General features: G+C 34.2%; 4 protein-coding genes and 1 long non-coding RNA gene across 5 annotated transcripts; 2 read left to right on the forward strand and 3 right to left on the reverse strand.

The window, feature by feature from the left end:
• Positions 1-1,424: 1,424 nt before the first annotated feature.
• Positions 1,425-6,284, reverse strand: LOC145642383 (uncharacterized). Its single transcript, XM_081693550.1, has 2 exons — positions 5,504-6,284; positions 1,425-2,040 (listed from the first exon to the last, which is right to left on the reverse strand). Exons 1-2 carry the CDS (start codon positions 5,992-5,994, stop codon positions 1,812-1,814), a joined length of 720 nt encoding a protein of 239 aa, XP_081549676.1. The 5' UTR covers positions 5,995-6,284; the 3' UTR covers positions 1,425-1,811.
• A 6,146-nt stretch (positions 6,285-12,430) lies between these two features.
• On the reverse strand, positions 12,431-15,454 carry LOC145556653 (uncharacterized). Its single transcript, XR_014091912.1, has 2 exons — positions 15,256-15,454; positions 12,431-13,157 (listed from the first exon to the last, which is right to left on the reverse strand). It is a non-coding gene; the product is annotated as an uncharacterized LOC145556653 (long non-coding RNA).
• Positions 12,654-14,607, forward strand: LOC145556652 (UDP-glycosyltransferase 76B1-like). Its single transcript, XM_081618304.1, has 2 exons — positions 12,654-13,143; positions 13,528-14,607. The coding sequence occupies exons 1-2, from the start codon at positions 12,654-12,656 to the stop codon at positions 14,418-14,420; spliced, it is 1,383 nt and encodes a 460-aa protein (XP_081474430.1). The 3' UTR covers positions 14,421-14,607.
• A 1,698-nt stretch (positions 15,455-17,152) lies between the features above and the next one.
• Positions 17,153-18,031, forward strand: LOC145556654 (17.4 kDa class I heat shock protein-like). The gene has a single exon (XM_081618305.1). The coding sequence runs from the start codon at positions 17,261-17,263 to the stop codon at positions 17,738-17,740; it is 480 nt and encodes a 159-aa protein (XP_081474431.1). The 5' UTR covers positions 17,153-17,260; the 3' UTR covers positions 17,741-18,031.
• Positions 18,032-18,910: 879 nt separating this feature from the next.
• On the reverse strand, positions 18,911-23,389 carry LOC145556655 (transcription factor MYB1-like). Its single transcript, XM_081618306.1, has 2 exons — positions 22,964-23,389; positions 18,911-20,286 (listed from the first exon to the last, which is right to left on the reverse strand). Exons 1-2 carry the CDS (start codon positions 23,247-23,249, stop codon positions 19,319-19,321), a joined length of 1,254 nt encoding a protein of 417 aa, XP_081474432.1. The 5' UTR covers positions 23,250-23,389; the 3' UTR covers positions 18,911-19,318.
• Between the last annotated feature and the right edge of the window lie 819 nt (positions 23,390-24,208).

Consider the following 24,208-nt stretch of genomic DNA (forward strand, 5'->3'; position numbering starts at 1 on the left):
AACCCTCTTATCAAGCTCTATCTACGTATCAAGCTCTTGCTCTTCAAAGAGTAATATGAATATGAGAAAGAAAGAAAGAAAAAAAAAAAAAAAAAAAAAACTAACTACCCAAGCTAGATCTAAAGAGTAATAATGTTATTTATAAACATCCTAAAACAAAATTATGGGCTATTAAAATAGCTTATTAAAGATGTGTTCTCTTTGTTCAAACTTATTTTATACAAAGTATGACCTAGTTATACCTTATACCTTATTAGCTCTTTGATTTTCACCTTATATTTCACACCTTATTGAACTTTATCAATTCTAATTTTAAGGTAAACATAACATACTCTCTTAGTTATAAAATTAAAACAGCTTTCTAACAAATTAAGTTTTATATATTTTCCTCCAATAATCCATTTGATTCCTTGGAGTACAACGGTAATATGATGGATATATTAAAAGATTCAAAGAAAGATAATTATACGTAGCACATTTATTCAAAAAAAAAAAAAAAAGTTTACTCCTTAAATTCCTCAAGCTAAAATAATAAAATATTTTCAAGGATTACTTTTTTTTTTTTTTTTTTTTTTTTTTTGAAGAATTCAATGAGTATTACATAGGGACCTGAAAGACGGAATAAAAAAATAATACTCAAAATGGTCCAATTTATGACTTTCCAGTTCAAAGTAGATGGAAACACAGCTAAATGGTGTTTATAAGTCTAATTAAGGTAGGCCCAACTCTTTGAAATTGTGATTTAATGACACATTGGGCCCCATTTACAGCCATAATCCACATCGATTTAACAGGAAATAACATAACATTTGATTAGTATCATTAAAAATGTCAATAACACCACTAACCAAAGGCACTTTTGCCAATTCACCTGTCTTTCAAACCTTGTTTAGACAACCTTGGCTTTAATGTGTTACACATTTTTTATTTTATTTTTTCTTATTCTCTGTAGAAAAGTCGTAAAAAAACAATATTGTAGACGTGATTTAATTGAAGTCATAGGCACCGCGCCAAACTTTAATCAGCCAAGCTATTGGCATCCACTAATTGTATCATATCATTCATATTAATCATATGTAACCTTACAAATTTACAATCACAACATAGTAGGTAAGTAAAAATACAAAATAATTGAAAAATATAAACTAAAATTCCAAAAAAAGAAAGAAACAAAAAAAAAAAAAAAAAAAAAAAACAACTTATCTTAAATGACTGCATAACACTCTTCTAGTGTTTTACAGGCATTGCAGCAGATGCAATGAACATGCATCGTCTACTTTTGGATAGGATAATGAAAGATAACTAGCAAAATCTATTTTACTTTTGGGATAACAAAGCATCTCTTGACAACAAGGATGAATTAGTCATTTCTTTTCAACTATTCCTGCACGAAACTCAGATTTCAGTCGCAAATAGCAAATACATTACTGGGAAGCAGGAGGATCTCTTTTACACTTGGGTGAAGTTCTTCCCAGTGAAATGCCGAGGACAGAGCGAGTCTTAACAAATTACAACATGACAGACAACGGTGATGAATTCCTAACATGTCCTTGAGACAGATTGCATAATTGATACAACAAGAAGTAAGATTGAGCTATTCGCTAAAAAGCTCTTGGGGCTAACCTAATACTATAAACAAACCTTGCCTAATGCTGCTAGCCTGCTATAAGGCATGCTTGAGGTGCGGATGGAGTACAAGGATACCTGCATTTTGCTGATGGAGCCTTTGCAGAAACCTTTTATGCTTTTTTTTTTTTTTCTTTTTTTCTTGGAACATTACAACAACTTGCCCTTGCTTCTGTACAGGAATCTTAAGACGGAACATTGAAGTGAAAGAGCCAAGAGATGACGAAGGCAAAGACCATACAGGCAAGCAGGAAATTCAGAAACCTATGCCCTTGCCAGAAATGCCGAGTCTCAGCTGGATGAGGAGGAGCAGCTGTGGGTGCAGGATCTTGAGCCTCATTCCATTGCTCCATTAGTTCGACTTCATTTACACCAACTACATTGCGAGCTGTTGAACCACATATCTCGCAGGTTCTACATCAAATTGAAATGAAAAACAAGTTTAGATCAGTCAGGCACAGGAAAGAAAGTTGACAATTTGACATCAAGCAGCTGCTGAGATGAGAATAGTTCTCTGAAGAACTGTGCAAAAAAGCCAGGATTTTGAAGAAGGGAAAAAGGAAAAACAACGCAGTCAAAAAAATCTGACATAGCAAATTCACTCCAAGATAATTTGTTCTCATACCAGAAAATTCTGGGAGGCATAACTGCAAAAGGGGTGTGATACTAGGAAGTTGATGCACATGAGACTAAAAAGGCACCTAATATACAGCGTCTTCAGAAATTTTAACGAACAGGAAATAGACATTTTCTCCAATTCATTTCCTAGGTACAGTTCCACATACTTTAAGCTCCTTCCACTGAAAAAAGGAAAGCTCCATAGATGTCAAACTTTACAGATCTGTAGCCAGATGGAGCGATATATTTGCGGCAAATAGACAAAAGAGCTACACTCCAGCCAGAACTAGTTCACAATATAGCTTTCTTCTCGCTAATTCTTTCCTTTATTCTTTTCTTTGGGTAAGACCAAGCAGGAGTATTATAGAGTAATATATGGACAGAGTGCCAAAATTATTTAACACTATCCTTTGGAAGTAGGAGCTATAGGGAGTAAATTTAAGTTTAGCACCACAATTTTATCTCCAGAAATTTTATGATACATTACTTGACAAAACTATCAAATGTAACCCAATACACGGCACAGTAAATCCAGACATATATTTTTTCACTTCCTCCTTGTTCCTACCCTCTGCCGTAGGTTGGACTGAAGAACTATACAGGTTTTTTATATATTAGGATCAATAAAACACATCTAACACTTTGGTGCACTTTCAACCAACACATAGATTCAGCTTATGCTTAAAACCAATATCCCACTATGATCGTTTCAATTATAACCAACTTAGATTATCAAGTGAAATGCTTATGCTTAAAACCAATGGCATTTGGATTCTAAAATCCACTAAGCCCTACATTATGCATCTCAGGTATACACGTTCACTAGGTTCTGAACTTTCAAAACGTCATGCTCTGCACAGATGAAAGACCTGGATGAGGTAATGCCAGCCAATTTACAAACTTGGTCATTGGCAAAAAAGTGAATGGCGCAGAACAAAAGCAAATAAGTAACACATTGTCATATAAAAGTAGCTGCTTAGATCATAACTCCATTTGTAGATCACCATCCATATCAAGAAATCATGCTCGGTAAGTAAATCAAGCTTTTTAAATTCCATTCCAGGATATCTGTATCCAGCCTCTAATTATTTGACAGAATACAAAAGGGCATTTTACATTGGACCAAAAATATACAAAGTATATTACAAGTAGGCTATTATGAATGGACAAATGGTAGGGAATCTAAGAATGCTATGTACAAGTAGCCATTTAAGAATGCTGGGAAACTTACAAGAGAGGAGGAATACAATGCAACACACGTAAAAAAGAAACAAATAAATACAGAGTTAAAAAATAGAAACATATTTAAGTTGAGAATCTAAAAGTAAATTAATTTTGACAAGTAAAATCATATGAACATCAACTACTATATTGATTAAAAAAAAATAGAGCTGTATTTGGATTATTTTATAAGCTGTATGAGCACCAAAGAACTTGATAAGCACTACCCTATGGAGTATAAAAAAAGAAGTCAACCAACTAGCATCCAATTTAGACAACTATATACTACGACCATCCTTGAGAGCTACAAAGTGATTAACAGTTCAACTTTTCTGCACAACTTGTCAATGTTCTAAAGTATCTAACCAATTATTACTATTAAACTCAGCTCTTTGAGCGTGAACAATAACACTTATCCAATAACTTGGTGGAACACAATCATGGTTCTTGGCATTAGTGCATTAATATTAGCATATAAGACGCACCAACTTCTGCTCTCATTTAGTGACTCCTTTCACTTCCAAAACAAACCATCACAGAGGCCAAGTGACATACAGAAATTAGAAAACATGACAAACAAACAAAAAGCTACTTTGTGGAAAATTAAATGCAAATTTACAACTTAACATTCTGAAATTTACAAAGCTTAGATATTTTATTCAGCTAGTAAGTGATGAACTTGTCTAATGTGTCTGCCTTGAAAACTTATCAGCAACTTTCTCGGTACAAAATTGATGAAATATAGCCAAATCGGTCAAATCAGCCAGACATGCTAGAGTATAATAGCACAAAAATATCTAATAAGTAACAACAAATCAATTATCAAATGTCAATTTGTGATGATGCTAGATTTATTCACACACGTGTTATAGCTACTATGAAAAACACTCTGTACTTTATGCAGTTAGTCTAGCAAAGGAGGTAACTGCTACTTATCTCTTCATCCAGTGTCAAGTACTCGTTACAGAAAGTATACCAAGAGGCAAGGAAAAGAAGGATATTTTTAAATGGAAGTGAATTCCCAAACTGTCTTCTTACCAATTTCTATATGTGGTATCATTAAATACAACCAAATTTCATCTTTATCAACTATAAGCCGGAGAATCCGAGCAAACAATAAAGGAGAATCAAGTAAACATTGTAAAAAGGTTTTTCGTATTTCACATGACAGGAAATAGAAACAACAACCTTCAGCACAACACCTAACTCATAAAAGTCAGTTAAAGTATTCACATGCAACAAATGCAGTTGCTATTTCAATATATGACTAAAACAACTTAAGATACAATTAACAAAATACAGAAGGTTTACCGACACAAACGACACATAAATTGTTTAAAAAAACAAAACTTCAGTTATACGTAATGACATTAAGTTGAGAATCTAATTAATTAGATAAACAAGCAGAGAACCCCATGGTCCTTACAACTTTTGCTTTATTAATAACTTGATTCCCTCATTCATTTTTGACCCAACTTTACTTTGTTTTAAACATTTTTCCTCCTTTATTTTATCCAAAACACAAAATGTGTCTATTCTTATTTCTTAGTGCACCAATATACTACCTTTCATCAAATACAAGCTCTCTTTTTATAGTTTTATGGATTACCTAATAAAAATCCTCCCTATGAGCCAGAGTATAAAGCATTCAAAACGAGTCATACCCACTCACAGATGATCCAAATCAAGGACCCTTCTGTTTTTGAAGCGATTTCATATCCAACCAATCATGTGATTAGCTGTCTAATCACCATTGATTTATCAACTAATGAGCAGTTAAGACATTGGTTTTTCATAATAAACAGTAACAAAGCTCAACTCCATTCAATATACACAAAATATCAGAAAAAATATACAAAAAATAAATAAACAAATCACAACACCCCATACTATAATAATCAAAGCATAAGCAAAAAAACAAAAATAATTTAATAAATTAATTAAGCTATAATTAAGCAAGAAATGCAAAAAATGAGGCATAATCCAAAATAAAAACATAAATTAGAAAATAAAGTAGAGTAAAATGCAATAAACTTACTTATTGCCTCTAATTTTGAACCAAGCTTCAGCACAGTGTTTATGAGCAGCAGCTAAATCCTCCTTACAAGAACAACCCAATTCAATTGGGAACCCAGATTCAGGGTTAGACCCATCTAAGCTCATATGACAAATTCTACAATCTCTCTCCACTTTCGACAAATGCACCGCCACCTTCGTCTCCACCGCCGTTGCTGCCGCCGTCGCCGCCGCAGCACCGCCGTCTTTCTCCAGATCCACCACCGAACATTCCGACAAGCAAGAAGAAGAAGACAAAGAGGGTCTTCTTTTCTCACCACCAACAACTTCACCCACCCCAACAACAATCACTCTTGTACATGACTCACTTGATGAGCTACTGCTGCTGTCTTCGTCGGAGCAACGGACACTCTCCTCGTCGGAATCCTCGCCGGCGGCGGTGGAGTTCCGGCTGGGAATTCCTTGGTCAATATCGATAACATGGGTTTGAATGGTTGGCATTATGGTTGACATTGGGGGTAATCTTCATGTAAATGAGATGATGAAAATGGGTGGGAAAAATGAGATTTATAGAAGTGGGTTTTTGTAAAATTGTTTGTTAATTGAAGTGGGGTAGTTTGTCTGTGCTACTACTGCTGCTACTCCATTGAAGAGGAAGAGAGTAGGTGAAGAAGAAGAGAGAGGAGAGGTGGGGTGGGGAGGTGTTGTGTTGTTGCTTTGCTTTTGTTTGGGTTTAGAGGTGCCCAGAAAGGGCGGAGGAGAGAGAAAATAGAGGTCTGATTTTTTTACGGGCAACACACAGGGTACGAGTACTAATTATACAAACATATTAAAGATACGAGTGTCAAGAATGACATCTTTAATTAATCCTCGGCTTTATGTCAACTAGCTTGTTGGTTAAAGTCTGAGATGATGTCGTTTTGTCTTATTCTACTCGCTATTTATGTTGTTTCAAGTATAGAACGTAACTTAAAATTATTGAGTATTCTGTATGATCTAAATTTTATTTTATTTTACTACTCTTATTACGTAGTATATTATTAGAATTTATTTTAATCCCTGGGAACATTTTTGCCGGAATAAATTAAATAAGTTGAAAAAAATAGCGTCTAAGTTTCCTTTGTTTAGCATCTATATGGTTATACACTTACAAGAAAATAGAAGAATCTTAACTCGGCTTAATGATGCATTTTAATAATGGATGCATTATTCACGATTTTAACTATTACTAAGGATAAGTGGTGGCATTAGGATAAACATTAAACTAAAATGTGTAAGAAATACTATGTATAAGTTTTCCAAAATGTATTGTGTGAGTCACAGTAAGACATATATATGTTACTCCGTATTAAATAATTTAATTATACCGACTTTAAAATTTAGATGTACTCCCTCCGTCCCCGAATGATAGTCACTTTTGGGTGAAAATCACGGGAATTAAGGAAAAATAAATAAAGTATATGAGAACTAAAATTCAATCATGTGCAAAACAAAAAGAAGAGAGAGAAACTGATTGTCATTAAAAAGGGAGATAACTCATTCAATTAAGGCACAAGTACAAAGGCAAATATGAGGGTATTTTGGGAAGCACAGATAATACAGCCAAAAAAATGAGGGTATATAGGTTATTTTGTGTTATTGTATGGGACCTAAAATTGTGAAATGTGACTAACATTTTGGGTGTCCAAAAATGGAAATAGTGACTATCGTTCGGGGACGGAGGGAGTATAAGTTTTTACATTCTCATCTAAATTATTGAAGATTTCATATATGTTAGTTTTTTTGAAATTATATATATATTGGGTAGCTGGGCTTACGGTGAAACGAATTTACTTACAGAGTAATACTTTTTAAATACATAAACGTGTGTAATGACACAATAATTGAAGCTCGAAATGAAATAGGTGTATCCAAAATTTTGAAAATACATTGCACAAGTTCACTACCTAGTCAAACTTTTACACTTACTACACAAGTGTAAGTTTCAAACATACACTAACTTGGGAATTTAGGAGTATTCTATATTTGTATTGCAAAGCTTAAGTTATAAAATCTGTATATTATCCTTTCAAGTTTCTACACAAGGATCGATATTGACAAACCATTATTGCAATGCATTATAATTAGACTTCACTAAGAATATCTTGTCGGAATCTAAATTATAAATTTGGTTTATCTAGCAAATAAAGCTGCATGCATATATATACAACTGTATTAAACAAGATAGAAGACTAATTAATTATACATTTATACTCAACAACTTTGTAGTTTGTCGAGTCAAAATTCAACATTTGAATGAGATTAGTATCATAGCTAGCGTATAACGTGTGACAATTAATGATCAAAACTATATTCAATCATAAAAAAGCTGACTGAATAAAAGATTTATAGTATCACTTGAGGCACGTCTACCATGTGAATACCTAAACCTTCTCGTGATAACTGAGATCCTATGTACTATACACTATACACTGCCTATTTTATACAATATATATGTTTGGAGTATGTTTGGAGTATATGCTAATATCCTATCGTCTTTGTTTAATATAGGTGTTTATATTAATTAAATTGACAAATGATTACTCCTTTCATCTAAATGTAATCGTCATATTGTCAAGACTTCATAAGTAAAACACATCACACAGTTTTGTTTAAAGGACTCTTTGACATACATTATACGACCGACTGATTGTCACTTTATCATACATAATATATATACACATACTTGAATCAATTACCATCTTCTTCTTAGCAAAATAAAAGAAGGTGACAAAGAGAATCAAACCCTAAGCTACCAAATAAGTGAAAGGTAGGAAAGATGTCAATTTATCATTTGGACCCCCCAACCGGACCACCATCTAGCTTATAACATAAAAAATGTTAAAGAGAAGGCTCTGAATTTTTGATAATGAATTGCTTTGGAGAATATCTGAAGTGTCAATGCACCAACTGGTGACCGAAAGCTCTACTCATTTAGTCATCTGTGACAATGCCAATGCGGAAATTGATAATAAAACTTAATTAATTATCATATATTTTTTGAATTTTTGTTCATGATAATAACATAACCAATTTCTTTGCTAGCTAATTAAACTAAAATAATCATCTAAAATAATGTAATGGTTGAGCATCCATCAAAATGTAATTAAAATAAAGTGAGGTGTGTTACTATACGTTGTTAATCTTGTTATAAATATGATATGAAGTGCATAGCTTTATTATTAATCTAGTTCGTATCTACAAGAAATAATAATAAACAAAAATTTATGCAATATATTACTCCGTACATGTTAACTCTTCACCACTATTGCTTTTTTTTTTATTATTATTTTTTATTCACTATAATAAAATATGTCTACTCTGATCTACTTAGCTTTCTCTCTAATTTTTCACGCCGCTCAAATCTTATTAACTTAGGCATAAATTCTCATCAGATAAGGTTCATCTCGCATGCACCAAGTTATTTAACAGGTATCCAAGTCAACTCATTTCAAGCTTATGTTACCGTATTATTAACTTGTAATTATTATTGACTCCTATGAAAATTAAGGAAATAAAATAGGCGTATGAATATATGATAGATATTAAAATAGAAAAAAGAAGCTAGAACTCGACATCTAAAAGCACCAAATGACTCGTCATCTTTAATTACAAATTAACTCACCTATTAGGAATAAAAGGCTAAACTTATAACTATTAAAACCCTAAAGCAACATACTTTAAATCTCACTTTTTTCTGCTAAGTGGTAAATGACACAAAAAACAACTCGTACTCGTCCATGATTTGAATGGTACGTAGAATAATGATTTATTGCATAATCAAATCTTCAATTTGAGAACACAACATGACATAGCAATATAGCATATGAGAAAATATCAACGTAACACAAAATCCCTTAGCTTATTATAAAAAACATTTTATAAACAAAGACTTAATTTTTTGTCTTGACCATGAATTAAATGATTAGCACCGTTCTTTTTTTACTCATGTCACGTACGGCGTGTGACGCCCCACTATTTCCACGCCTTCACCATTACTAATAATTACTCCATTTTTATTTTTATTTTATTATTATTAATTTGTTTAATATATAAAGAAATTCCCCCACTGTAAATGGAATATGTGAAAAGTTTTAAAAAAAAGAATTTGTGAAAAGTCAAATCTACCCGTGCTTTAAAAATGGAATACATGGTCAAAGAAAGGGCAAAATTGTCATTTTAATTAGGCTCTTTAAAAATGGATGTAATAACATTAACGTGGTGAATTATCTAAGTTTATGTGATATGCTTTTATGGAATTGCTAGTACACGAATGACGAATTGCCAATATTGTAACGTACTAGTGGTTGCAAATGAAGTATGAATCCACTCTTTGTTGGTATCTTGTATGTGATGTCATGAAAATTTGAAGCAAACTAAATCATATCTTTACTTTGTACCCTTTAAGGATATTTGTTGGTTCTAGGTTGCTAAGTTTAGTTGAGAATATTCTACTTGTAGATAGTTATGACAATAGATATTTCTAACTATGGCCATCGAAACTTGTGGTTGTGATCGCTATGTTATGGTACAATTTTTTTTTACCATAGAATCATATAGCGTGATACTTTATGATGTACGAAGTACGCAGTAGTAATTATGCATGTGAGTATAACCAAATTTAGAAATGAAAGTGTGATCATATGAATTGTATTGGTACTATTAGTGTACTAGAGATAGTTAAAATTAGTGGTAGATAACTAGATATTCAACGTATAAAAGATGTAACAAAGGAGAATTTACTATGTTAGTTTTGAGTAACTGAGTAAGTGAGATGACAATCTAGAGATGATGCACACTTGAGTAGGAGAATTGAGATAATTGAGTTTTTAGAAAAACAAAACCAAAAAAATTGTAAAATCTAACTTCAATGGAGGGAAGTAAATATGACCTGAAAAAAATAGAGAGTTTCATGTAACTCGAACTATATGGAATGAAGGAAGAAAATGTTTATGAAAGACCAAAAAAAATTTTAAAAAATAAAATTGGATTCACTTAGTGACTCCATCTCAGATAAATAAAAGATATGATGATATGAAGTACTGCATATTTGATATTTCTCTTTATTTATGTGAGATAAATGTTAAAAATAGACATGTAAATAAAGGACGGACAGAGTACGGAATAAATTTTAAATTTGATAATAATGCACGCAGTAAAATAGTTGTTTATATCATCTCAAATACTACCTCCGATTTTTTTTTGTTGCAACTTTGGGGTATTATTTGTGAGATATTAAATATTCCAAAGTTACAACTTAAAAAAATCGGTGGTAGTAATCGAGTATTAATGTTGGTTAGAAGGAATCAAGCAAAGAATCCAATAAAATGAAAGTAAAAATCAATAGTTGTTTATGTAATCTCAAATTCTCAATAATTCATGGAAACAAAGATGTGATTTGATTCACCTACATCTGCATGGATCATTAATAAAATACTGTACTCGGCCCATACTTTGCCAACAACACATTATTGACTTTCGAATTCTGACGGTTAATTGTCGACATTTCGTCGGTTTGATTGATCTTCTTAATTTAGACATTAGACTTCCTCTGATTAGCATTTTGACTAATTAAATGCGTAACAAGGTGACATGTTAAACTAATGTACTTCTAAGATGTTGATATTTAGATAGCTTTTCTGTGACTTGTGCTCTTGTAGCAAAACATACACTAAATAGATTTTTATTGTGTGACTTGTGTCATTTCATCTAGCTGACATGTTAATTAACTTCTTGGTGTTTCTCAAGGTGTAAAAATATTTAAGATAGTTGAAACTAGATTGAAGCATTCTACATTTCTACGCAGGAGTAAGTTTTTTTATTTTAAATTGGCTATGGAGCTTGATGATTTATATAGGCTTCAGGAGTCTTATTGGTTCACAAGAGCTAAAACAAATGAACTTCGTGAAAACTCACGACTCATCTTTACATATATTAGAGTAATCCCCGGATTGGACACTTGGCAAAATTTTGTGAAAAATTTCCCTCCAAAATGCTACTTGTTATTTTTTAAAAAAATAAATTCTTTTAATATATATATATATATATAAAAATTTTAAAGGGAGATATTAAATAGAGTCATACTTCAAAATAAATTAAAAAAAAATAAAAAAGAGTTACATAAGTCATTTAATTCAAACTAGTTCTTAATTAAGTTTCAATTAGCTTTATTTTATTTTACTACATATTTGTATATCTTTTTCAAAATTGACAATTCAAACTCACAACCTATTAAGACATATAACTTCGATCTTAATCAAAGAGTTGTATACTCATACGAGTCATACCAGTAATTAATTACAAGATAACAATCGAGAGCAATTTGCAGTGTCCTCATCTTCATCCAAACATGCAATATTGCAATACCCTCACAGCCAAGTTTCTTAGCTAGTTAGCTCGATCATTTTCTTATGGACCACTTGTAGGAAACTCATCAAGGTAGTGTACAAGTCACAAATTAAACTCACAACATTCACTAAGTCTCAAGATCACAAAGCTGGTGCATTGTTACGAATTTACGATTACTAGGTAATAAATGAAGTCCATTGTATATGCTATCCCAGGTTTGATAACGAAATGACCATTAACAAAGACAACATCGATCTATCAATTCATTAGGGTACCACAAGGTTGGTGCACTACCTACAGAGCAATAATCAACCTCCCACAAATAGAATAGACCTAAAACATCAACTAAGTAAAAACTTATCAAGTTACTCTTTCAGTTTGGTCTACAAACGTTTTCAAATCAAACTCTTCTTCTACCAACAACTGATAGTAAGTGGTAACTGAACTCGAGTTATTCAACAAACTGATAAAAAAACTTGAGGTGACATATTTATCAGAAATGGAAACAGAATAAGGCACAGATCGATAAATCCATCTAGCATTAGCAAGGCGGCAAACAGCATGGCAGCAGAAATTTTTTCTTCTTGCGATTGGACTATTGTCAAAAGGTTTATCAATCCAGCAATGACATCTTAAGAAAGACATAAAGCATAGAAAAGAAAAGCAGATTAGAGCCATTACCTTATACGAAACATCGCACATTTGGATCATTCTATATATATTGTTAATACAAGGCAGCACAAACATCTACAGTTGGTAGCCAATAGCCATCATCTAAAGCACCAATGGAGAAGCAACAAAAAAGCAAGCTCTGTTGTAGAGTTGTACTATTTCCACAGCCATATACAGGCCACATAACCCCAATGCTGAACTTGGGAAATGCCCTTCACTCAAAGGGCTTTTCCATCACTGTAATTCACACTCATTTCAACTCCCCAAATCCTGTTGAGTTCCCCAACTTCAACTTCCACTTCATTGAAGATGTCCTGTCAAAAGCCAAAACGCCTTCTTCAGGTTCTTTAGATACCATAACTATTCTCAATAAGAGTTGTTTGGAGTCTTTTCGGAATTGCTTGTCCCAGATTCTGGAGGACGCTTCCAAGGACAGGGAGCCCGTTGCATGCTTGATATCAGACCCCTTGTGGGAATTCGCAGGGGTTGTAGCTGATCAACTGAACCTCCCAAGGCTGGCACTAAGAACTGGTGGCCTTTTGGCTTCCATTCTTTACGAATCACTGCCACTACTGCAGGAAAAAGGCTTCTTCCCCCTCCAAGGTACTTCCTTTTTTCTACATAACATAACAAAACAAAAATCAATGCTAAATTTTAATCTATCTAAACCTAACTAATTTGTCAGAAAATCTGTAACTAACAGAAAGCCATTTAGGAAATGAGAAAAGGCAAGAGTCAGTGTAACTGTGTGAGTATAGAAATTGTACATTTAGCTCATCATCAGTTCTAGTATCAAAATAAATATCAAGGATAGCATAAGGCTCGGATAAGCAACAAAGTCTAACTAGATATTAATTCTCACAAAAGTGCTCCCAACTCCCAAGCATACACTAACAGAGAGTAAAACTGTTGTATTTTGGTTACACAAGAATTAGTCTTGGACTCTTCGCTTATCTTAAATTTTTGTGGTGTAATTAATCTATTCAGATACCCGAAAGGAAGAACCAGTGTTAGAGGTTCCACCTCTAAAAGTAAAAGACCTTCCTCCAGAGGTACATCATGATGTACTTCTTGGCATGGTTAAAGAAACCAAAAGAAATTGTCAGGGTATAATCTGCAACACATTCAAGGAACTTGAAGGTTCAATACTAGACAGAGTTCGTGGAAATTTTCTTGCTACTCCTATTTTCCTGATAGGTCCACTACACAAGATCTCTCCAACTACTACGAGTACCATAGTCACTCAAGAACAAAGCTCCATAACTTGGTTAAACAAACAAGCACCAAATTCAGTACTCTATGTTAGCTTTGGAACTCTTGCAGCAATAAGCAAAGAGCAATTTTTAGAAGTAGCTTGGGGACTGGCCAAAAGCCAGCAGCCCTTCCTCTGGGTGACTCGACCGAAACTGATTAATGGCTCAGAGAAAAATGATGAGTTGTTTCCAGAGGAATTTTTAGAGATAGTGAGCCAAAGGGGCCACATCGTCTCTTGGGTACCACAGCAAGAGGTTTTGGCTCATCCTGCCATTGGAGGATTCTGGACTCACTGTGGATGGAATTCAACCATCGAGAGTATTTGTGAAGGGGTGCCCATGATTTGCCTTCCATTTTTTGGTGATCAGAAGATGAACGCTAGACACATTAGCGATGTTCTGAAGGTTGGATTGCAATTAGAGAAAGAACTTGAGAGGCAAGAAATAGAGAGTGTGATTAGAAGATTAATGGTGGAAAAAGAAGGTCAAGAAATGAGAGAAAGGGTAAATGCTTTGAAAGAGAAAGCGCAGTGTTGCCTAATGAAAGGAGAGTCCTCATATGAATCATTGGATCGACTAGTTAGTCACATTTTATCATTTTGTGGTGCTGAAATAATGAGGAGCTGATACAATCAAACAATACCATAGATTCATACAGCAAATAAAGAGTCCTTATTTTACCAAAAAAATGGACACATGTTCCTACATTGGATTATGTTGTTTTCGACTTTTAATAGCAGCCCTTTGTAATGCATATGCAGTTAGCTCCTCTCGTTTCAATCGGTATAATCAAAATTAAAGTCTCTCTTCATCTTGCTAATCATCACTCATACCCTTCTATTCTTCACTACTTGAATGTGTCATCCATACACCTTACCACAAACATACAGGTATCAAAGCAACTATACACTAGACATGCAATAAATTCACAAGAACCATAACATATAACAATAGTTGATAACCCATAATTATCAGAAAGATACACCAAGTTTGAGGAAATTTCAATTACTGCATAATACAGATTGAAAACAATCGTAATCACAAAATTGCTTGATGAAGTACAGAAATCAAGCAAGAATCAACTAACAAATTTGTGCCATAAAAGTTTACTGCAGAGTATCAATCTTGCTACATGCATTCATCAGATTTATGTACATACTCCGTATTACTATCAGATATTTCTAAGTTAAGAATACAAACAAAATTCTCTAAAATAGTTGTCGAACCCATATTCTTTAATTTAAATAAAGGCATTTCAAAAATTCAATAAAAATTTGTTTCTTAACCATTGCAGCCAAACTAAAAAAGAACTGAAGAAGAATCCAAAATACAAGCAGAGGTAGTAAAATTGAAAATTTTAACCCTAAATTCAACCAAAAAACATGAACAGATCAATGTAAACATTCACAATTATTTAAAAATTGACGAAATTAAAAGAAAAATGATTGGAAATCGATCTAACCTCAAATAGGAGATTCCGGCGTCGAGTACGGTATTTGAGAGGGCGGCGGTGATGAAGGAAAAAGATTATGACCGGATACACGTGAGGTCGATCATCGGCGGGACGGGAATGGTGTTTACTGCAGTGCCGCCGACTTACCAACTGGCCGAACCAAATGTTACTCCCTTTTTTTTTAAGGAACCAAATACTCCGAATTACCTTTTTTACCCATTTTTTGAAGGATGGAAAATAGTCATTAAAAAAGGTGGAAAAATTTGCAAATTGCACATTTGCATCTATTTAAAGTTCATATTTTGTAAATTGTAGCTATTTAAAAAAAATTGCAAATTGCAGCACAAAAGTTCGTATAACTTGTAAATTGCAGCCCGATTCAACTTTTTCATCGGTTTACATGTCAAAAATCTTCGGTTAAGGTTTTAAGGGTTATTTTAGGCTTTAAGGGGCCCGAATTGAGCTCAGAATTAGCAAAAAAAATAACGTACTTTAAATGTCAGGGTAATTTTGCAAAATACGAACTTTAAATGACTGCAATTTGCAGAATACGAATTTTAAATATCAGGGTAATTTTTTTTGTGAGGTAACTTAATTTTTTTTTTTTAGGAAGAGGTAACTCTCTTTTAGGTAGAGAAGAAAACTATGTACTCGGTACTCCGTAGTATTTTTCTTTTATTAAAAGGGTCATTGAAAATTATTTTCAATAGAAAATGATTTCCATCAAAATAAACGAACCTGAAACCACAATGAGTCAAGTTAAGCTAAGCAAGTTTCAACCGACTTACCTACTTGGTTACTTGATAAAGCTAGTTAGCTGATTTTGACTAGCTTATTGTATTAAATGATTTGACTAACTTATTTTATTAGTTTATTGTATAAAAGAGTTTGGTAAATAGATGGTTGTTTAAAGTTGATTGAGTATGTGAAATGGTCAATAAGCTAATTGCGGGGTAGTTAATTCATAAAGGATTTTTAAGTAAATGAGGGTATAAGTGTCATTTTATCATAATAATTGAATAAGCTATTTGAAAAAGCTCATTTTAGGAGCTCTTTGTAAAAGAGCTTATTTAGTGGAATAAAGCTCTTTAAATAAGCTTTCCACCAAACACTTTATGTTAGCGTATTTAATAGTCAATAAGCTAATATTGCTCAAATAAGCTAGTTACATCCATTATCTTTGTGCACCTATTAGTATTTTAGAAAGATTGTATTGAAATGAAAAATTAATGATTGTTCGATTAACATACAATATATGTTGTGGAGTACTTAAAAAGATATTTGGCTAACAAAAATATATACGATGTATATAATGTGAAATATTTTAGGAAGTTACATTTTTCTTGACTTTTATCTACCATATTACAATTTCAACTTTCTTTATATGATTAATCAAATAATTTAAAAGTACATAAAAGTAGAGGTGATAATTCGGGTCAGAAGGTCAAGTTCGGATCAGATTTCAGGTCGAAAATAGTGTAAAATTTAATGTTATTACGAAATATGAAATTTGGGTCAAATCGGGTCGAATTCAGATTATTTGGATTCGAATCGAGTCGGGTTCAAGTTTCTCTCAATAACTTCAAATCGGATTATCAGATCGGATTCAGAAATTGCCACCCCTAAACAAAACAAAAGAACTAAAAATTTAAGTTTTTATATGTGCAATCAAACAAATTAGTTAACCAAATCGATAAGCTTGAGTTCCAAAACTCCAAATTGCACTCAACTTTTTTGGTTGCCAACAAAAAAATGCATGGTTATTACAAGTGACAAGGCCTGGTCAACACGTCATGTACATTTCAAAAACAATTGCATATTGTACTGCCACATGTGATACAATCATACAAGTGTCAAGAAGAAGAAATGATAATCTTGCATTGCATGCTCAAACATTATGCTAGAAATAAGTTGAATTGCCCTTTATATACATGTTAGTATTATGTTTACTTGATTCATAACATAACCATCCTACTCTTTCAACAAAATTATTTCACAGTAAAAAAAAAAAATAATGTCGTTAATACCGAGCTTCTCTAGCGGCCGGAGATCAAACGTATTCGACCCATTCTCACTAGACATATGGGACCCGACCGAGGGTTTTCCATTCAACACTTCGATCACGAACTCTACCGCCTCGGGTAAGGCGGTAGGAGGGTTCGCTAACACTCGAATTGACTGGAGGGAGACGCCGGAAGCACACGTGTTCAAGGCGGATCTTCCGGGACTAAAGAAGGAAGAGGTGAAGGTGGAGGTGGAAGATGGGAAGGTGCTACAGATAAGTGGAGAGAGGAACAGGGAGAGTGAAGAGGAGACCGATAAGTGGCACCGCCTCGAACGTAGCTCTGGACGTTTCATGAGGAGGTTTAGGCTGCCGGAGAATGTGAAGATGGATGAGATTAAGGCTAATATGGAGCATGGTGTGCTTACTGTTACTGTGCCTAAGATGCAGGAGAAACAGCCTGAGCTCAAGTCTATTGATGTCTCTGGTTAATCAAACTTAATACAAAGGTTAAAATGTAAGGCTAATAAATACCGTGGGTTTTTTTACCTTTTGTAACTACGAGTAATTAAGTAGTACTAGTAAGTATTGTAAAATATATAGTTGTGTACTACTACTTAGTATGTATATGTTCAAGCTATAAGCCTATAATATAGCTAGCTAGTCTCAATGTTGGGTGAAAATGAGGCTATAGCAGCATTGCAAATATGCATGAATGTAAATTAAAATCTAATAATGACGTAATCTTGTAAGTTAAATCTAAGTAGTGTATTTTGTGATGTATTTACTATCTAATCTAACTCCGCCAGTGGGTTTCCCGCTGCCAGTCCCAAGCCTGGATAAAGGAGGAGGGTTACGGTAGGCCAGTGACAGCCAGTATAAAACTTCGTCACATCCCATGACATGAGCCAAACAGATATTTTCGTGGGGGCGTTCCCTACTCAGCGACGCGCTGCACTTCCTAGACCCGGGTGTAGTTCGTAAGGGATGGAGGAGAAAGATTTATGTTGATGACTACACGGAATAATCAAATTTGGTTCATGTTAGCCGACCCCACTTTTGGGATTAAGGCTTTGATTGATTGATTTACTATCTAATCTATCACTTTAATATATGTTTGGTGTATTACTTTACTGTACTGTATAAAAGGGTCAAAATGTGGTTGTCAAAAAAATAAAAGGGTCAAAAAAAGTGAGGTATTTTATAATACCTCATTTAGAACACTTGCACATTCTCTCTTCCACCAGTCCTTGAACCCTTGACCTGAGGTTTCACCAGTCTTGAAACCACCAGAGCCAAAGTGGACTAGTGAATCTTAATCAAGCGTCAAACATATAATACTTAACTAAAAAATTATTTTAATTTTGCCGTTAAAAAGAATGAGAAATACAGTTTGATCTGATCTCAAGAGTTCAAGAGGCAAGATAGTAAGATATGGACGTTTCTGTTGTGGGCCAATTTGTAATCAGAGAAATGGGTTAGTAACTTAGTACCCAATTTAATCGACAAACCCAAAGTCTGAAATATGGACCCTCTTGTAGCAACTACAGAACCCACCCATATTAAGATGTCTAGTTTACCTTCTCCAATTACGGCTACTTTTTATGGAGGTTTTACACATTGCATTATTTCCATTTACGGCCGTATATCAGAGAGTAATTATGAATTTAAAAATAGAAGTCTTACTACTGAAGTACCAGATCCACAATTATATTCTCTTAGAATTACTCCCATCATATTTAAACTGGCTGGCTAATTCAACAGACAACTAGTGAGTGCAAGAACATTCATGTTTCGGGTACTAAAGCTTGACTATAATTAACAAAAAAGACTATAGATCCCATCCCTTGTATACCAGCATGACTATATAACAAAAAGACTATAGATCTCATCACTTGCGCTGCACAAATCTCGCCATGTAAGATGTTCCGCTAGTATGTGAATCTCTAATATCAATCATCTGACACTTCACAAAACCTAAATAACCCCAACCCCTGAGTTTAATGACTGAAACATTAGAATGATCTCGAGAATGCTACTTAGAAGGTAACAGCACTCGTCGTATTCAGCTCAAACCCCAACTTCAGCAGGCAGTGCGACTGTTTGCCTTGGTATCTGAGTTGAGAGTACTTCTGTCATCATACCCATAAGCTTGGTCCGTCCTTCCTCAAAACGCACATTGTTGGTCTGCGCGCCTGAATTATCAGTCCCTTGAGTATCTCTTCTCTGAGTAGGATCCTCCATTCTTCTGGTGCAGCCACTATCCAACCCACTTTTGATCCACGCTATATTGTTCAAATCAGTGGCTATTGACGCTAATTCATGGCTTGAAAAGGAAGGAGGCTCTTCATATTCAATGAATTCAGGCCCCAACAGTGAGCTAGTTGGAGTTGAGCAACATCCATGGCCACACCGCAAAGGAATAATTGGCTCACACTGAACTCCATCAAGAAACTTGGAGATTCCAAAGTCAGGTTGGAAGGCATTTACCAAAGGACCCTGCACAGGCACAGGCTTGGGAGGTGGAGCAGCAGGTGTTAAATTAGACGAGGATTGATAAACATTAAAAGCACCAACACGTGCAACTGGACGAGAGGGTTTAGGGTGCTCAATAGGTTCAGCATAATGAGCATAAAAGGGAGGATATGCAATCATGGGAGGATATGCAACTACAATGGGGGGATTCTCATACATGATCGAAGGTTGGTTTTCAGGTTGCATGGATTGGTTTAGGTTCTCATTGACTGGAGACTGGTAATCGGGCTGAGGACATTGGTTAACAACCATATTTACATCGTGTTTTCCATCATATGCTTTAAATGAATTGGTTTCACCAGAAACTGTTTCTTCGGATGATGCCTTGTTTCTGTCAAAGCTGGAATCTCCTACTGATTTCCCAAAATCATACCTCCGTCTCAAAGTTGAATTCCAGTGGTTCTTGATAGCATTATCTGTTCTTCCAGGGAGAAGCTTTGCTATGCAGGCCCATTTGTTTCCATGAATAGCATGTGCTGAAATAATAGTCTGGTCTTCTTCTTCTGCAGTGATATATTTCTAATTAGACATCGAAATATATGAGTACTAGATAATACTGTCGAACACAACTATCATGGGCAAAAAGATCATTGACCACAATTCAGGCTGCAATGATCGATACAACAGTTCATTTGCAAACCATCTGTTTCTATGCCTATGATAGATGCTTACACGAAGGTATTTATGACGGCATGTAACAATAGTACAGGAGCCCAAAGCTTACTAAAGAGACACCTGCCCACAGGTAAGGGGAGTTGGAAGCATACGGCCTTACCCTGCACTAGAACAGGGCATTCAAATGCTATTATGTAATGAGCATTCTAATTAGCGATAATTACATTTGCTACTTTTATATATCTTGACTCCATCTGATATTCTGATATAGAGCTCCAATACTGAGTATTACAATTGATCAAAGAATGAGTCAAACTATGTACACTATTGACCTGCAAAAGCCCTCAAAAATGCCTTAGACCACTAACTGCATCTTAATCCAGTGAACATAGAAGGAAGACAGCAACATTCACAAAAGGATTGTTTGAAATAAGATCATTATTTTATGAATGAAGTTAGTGAGATTCCGGTACGTATGTCCCGCAATCTTTAGCCAACAAACCTTCATTTTCTATTTTTCTGTGACGATAATGCCCGTTGTATTGCAAAGTAACAAATCTTTACTAGTGTTGAAATAAGCTGAGTACTCAGCTAGTTTGACTAAGTTTTTATGCTTTCTTGAATATATCCTTAAATATAGGATATTTAGTTATTAGGTTGTCATGCTAATTGAATCATTGAATACAAACCAATTATAACAAATTTTTCAGTAGAGAAGCTGTTCAAAAACAGAAATGTGGCAAACCCAAGATAGGAATGACCGTGAGGAGATTCACTAACACATATCAAGTCCAAACAACTAGTTTGCTCATAACTTGTAGGATGGCACTAAATTGGGCATTAGACACCAATTGCAAACAAAAAGAAAGACTGCACTATAATCTGTGGTCATTTTATCCCCAATCCTTTTTTTTTTAAGAGGACATTTTATCCCCAATCCTAGTAATTGAAAGCATGCAATTGATGCAAACCAACCAAATGTATAAAATCAAGCAACTGTCAATCAATAAGCATTAGCAAACTGAAACTTCAGCTACTCACTTGTATACAAAACAAAAATTTGCAAGAGATTTGCATTAGAAAAAACTAATCTTTGTCAATAATCTTGGCTTACTGGCTACTGAATTACTGATGTCAACAATTTTAATTCCTAACTTATACCAATGAGCACATACTAAGAGAACCAACCAAAGAAAACCAGAACATTGTCCTTATACAGTAGCTCCTCGAATTCTAAATGCACATTCAAGCCATGACAGGATAAACCACAAGGATCATACATCAGCATAAGCCAAGCAAAATTTTATTGTATGCAGGACATAACTAATTGTTTAAAAAAAATCCCTAATCTTAAAGAAAATGCCAAAAATTTAGAACATATGGGTCAATAGTTCAATACTGGCTGATGCAACAGCTAATATGGTTAATTTCATTCATCAAAGACCAAACAATACAATAAGATAAACATCATTCGAATGCATTGGCGATGAAGTAGGCTACACACATACACGACAAACAAAGGGGAAAAAAAAACCTTTACTTTAAAATTTTGTTGAAATTTTTTTCTATTAACCTTAGCTACACTACACATCATACAAAATTTTTAACCATAGAAAAGTGGTAACAGAAAAAAACTATTGCAATATTAATATTTCATCAGTAATAGCCATATGACCCCACTAGGTCAACCAAGAGCCAGTAACACCATAATGAAGGGTTTCACCTTAATATAGCATCACCTAAAGCTCATTGACAAGGCTAATCAGTTAAAACCTAAGACGAAAACATCCTGCATTTCCGAGAAGAGGCATTGAAAAGCTAAATTAACAAACAACATGTTCAAGCAAATATAACTAATGCCCACCGAAATGCAAGGTTACCTACTTTGATGTTCCACAATATTCCACCCTGAGATCATTTGGTGCCCTGTTAGTCATATCATCGAAACGATCACAGACTAGGTGTAATTTGCAAATTTCGTGCCCTTAATCAACCTAATGTGTTATAAAAAGCTTTTCAAAAAACCTTCAAGCTGAATTTTAGTTATTGATCAAAACTAGAAACACCCAGCATCTCTTCATTACTCGACTCCAGACCTAAATGGAACCAGCTCAAATTCAAAGCACCCGAGAAATTCACCCCAAATCAAACAAATGAAACTGCATTTGATTCAAAAAAAATGAAGCAATTTTGATTACATCCTACTGTGTTTAACACTACACACAAAAAAGAAGTAAAATTTAGCAAACAAACTGGTAAAATTGCTGCCCAAGAAAACATTTTGATCAGAACAACGAAATACAGAAAACTAACATCAAATTCTACCAAAAATCAGATAAAAAAATACGAAAATTACGATACTTTAAAATTCAAATCATCAAATGCAAACCACCAAATCACAACCCAATTGATTCATCAACAACACAACACACAAATCACAAACACCCACAATCATCAAAACCAATCAAAACAGACCTTTTCAAAATTCAACCAGCGGCAAACATAAACAAAACAAAAATTCAAAAATCCAAAAAAAAGGAGAGAGAAAAAAAGTAGTAAAATTACCAGAAAAAGGTTTACGCTTGACACAAGGGTCAAGCTGATTACACCAACGAAGCCGGCAAGATTTACCGGAGCGACCCGGAATTCCACGGGCGATTAAGCTCCAATTTCGGGCTCCGAATTTGCTAACAAGTTCACTAAGTATGGCGTCTTCTTCCGGCGACCAAGGGCCCCTTACTCGGCTCGATGATGGTGCGGCCGGAAGTTCGTCGGCGTCGGCGGCATCGGCGGCGGCGTCAGGGAGGGTGAGGTCGTTAGGGTCTTCGGTAGTCATCGGCTGGTCACTCATTTTTAGTTTTACTGTTTTTTTTTTTTTTTTAATTGAATTTAGGTGTTTCTGCTTTCGGTCTCTCTCTCTCTAACCGTACCTACCTTCCTAACTGCAACTAGAGGAGAGAGAAAAAGGAGGGTTGTTGTCAAATTCGTTTGGAGGGGAAATGGAAAATTGTTTCGGTTTCCTGTTTTCCCCCTATGGCGGTTTTATTGCCAAAATGACCAATTTGTCCTCATTCTTTTTTTCTTTTTTTTTCGGGTTTTAATTTGTGAATGAAGTACAAGGACAATACAGAGTACAAACATAATCATACACAACTACACAAGCTTTCATTATTACTTGTAACTAATAGACCATGACTTCTCTCTCAAAATAAAATAAAACCAACCAACAAACAAAACTAATAGGTCACGACTTCTGTACCCCCATAGTTATTTTGGATGTTTCATGACGAGTGCACAATTCTTGTTGTTTTAGTTACATAGGGGAGCATCAATCTCCTTTACCTTATGATAATTTTCTTAGTTTTTATCTATTATGTATATATGTTAAGTAACAAGCATTTCAAATTGTACATCCCTATGAGGCAATGATTTAGATGTAGAATATACACCATCCATATGATTAGATGTAGGATACAAATCTTATTTTTGTTTTATGTATTAGTCCATGTTCAATTGATTTTGTTTTGTTTTTTTTTAATAATGTACCTCTAATTTCCTATAGAGATCTATGTTGAAAACTTGACACACTTTTTTTAAATTGAAGCCTTATAGAATTATAGTTGTGAATTCAAAATTCCCCGTTGTTGTATTCAAGTAGTAGATAAATCTCAATATGAGTTTTTTTTTTTTTGAAGACAAACACGGGGAATCAATTTATTAAGTCAAGGTCCGCCAAAGTTTGAATACTTTGGGGGATAGGATCCGAACAAATACATTCATTACTAGTACCCAAATCCCTTCTAGCAACTA

The sequence above is a fragment of the Chenopodium album genome, chromosome 8, assembly GCF_948465745.1.
Source record: "Chenopodium album chromosome 8, dcCheAlbu1.1, whole genome shotgun sequence".
In the NCBI taxonomy this organism is placed as follows: domain Eukaryota; kingdom Viridiplantae; phylum Streptophyta; class Magnoliopsida; order Caryophyllales; family Amaranthaceae; genus Chenopodium; species Chenopodium album.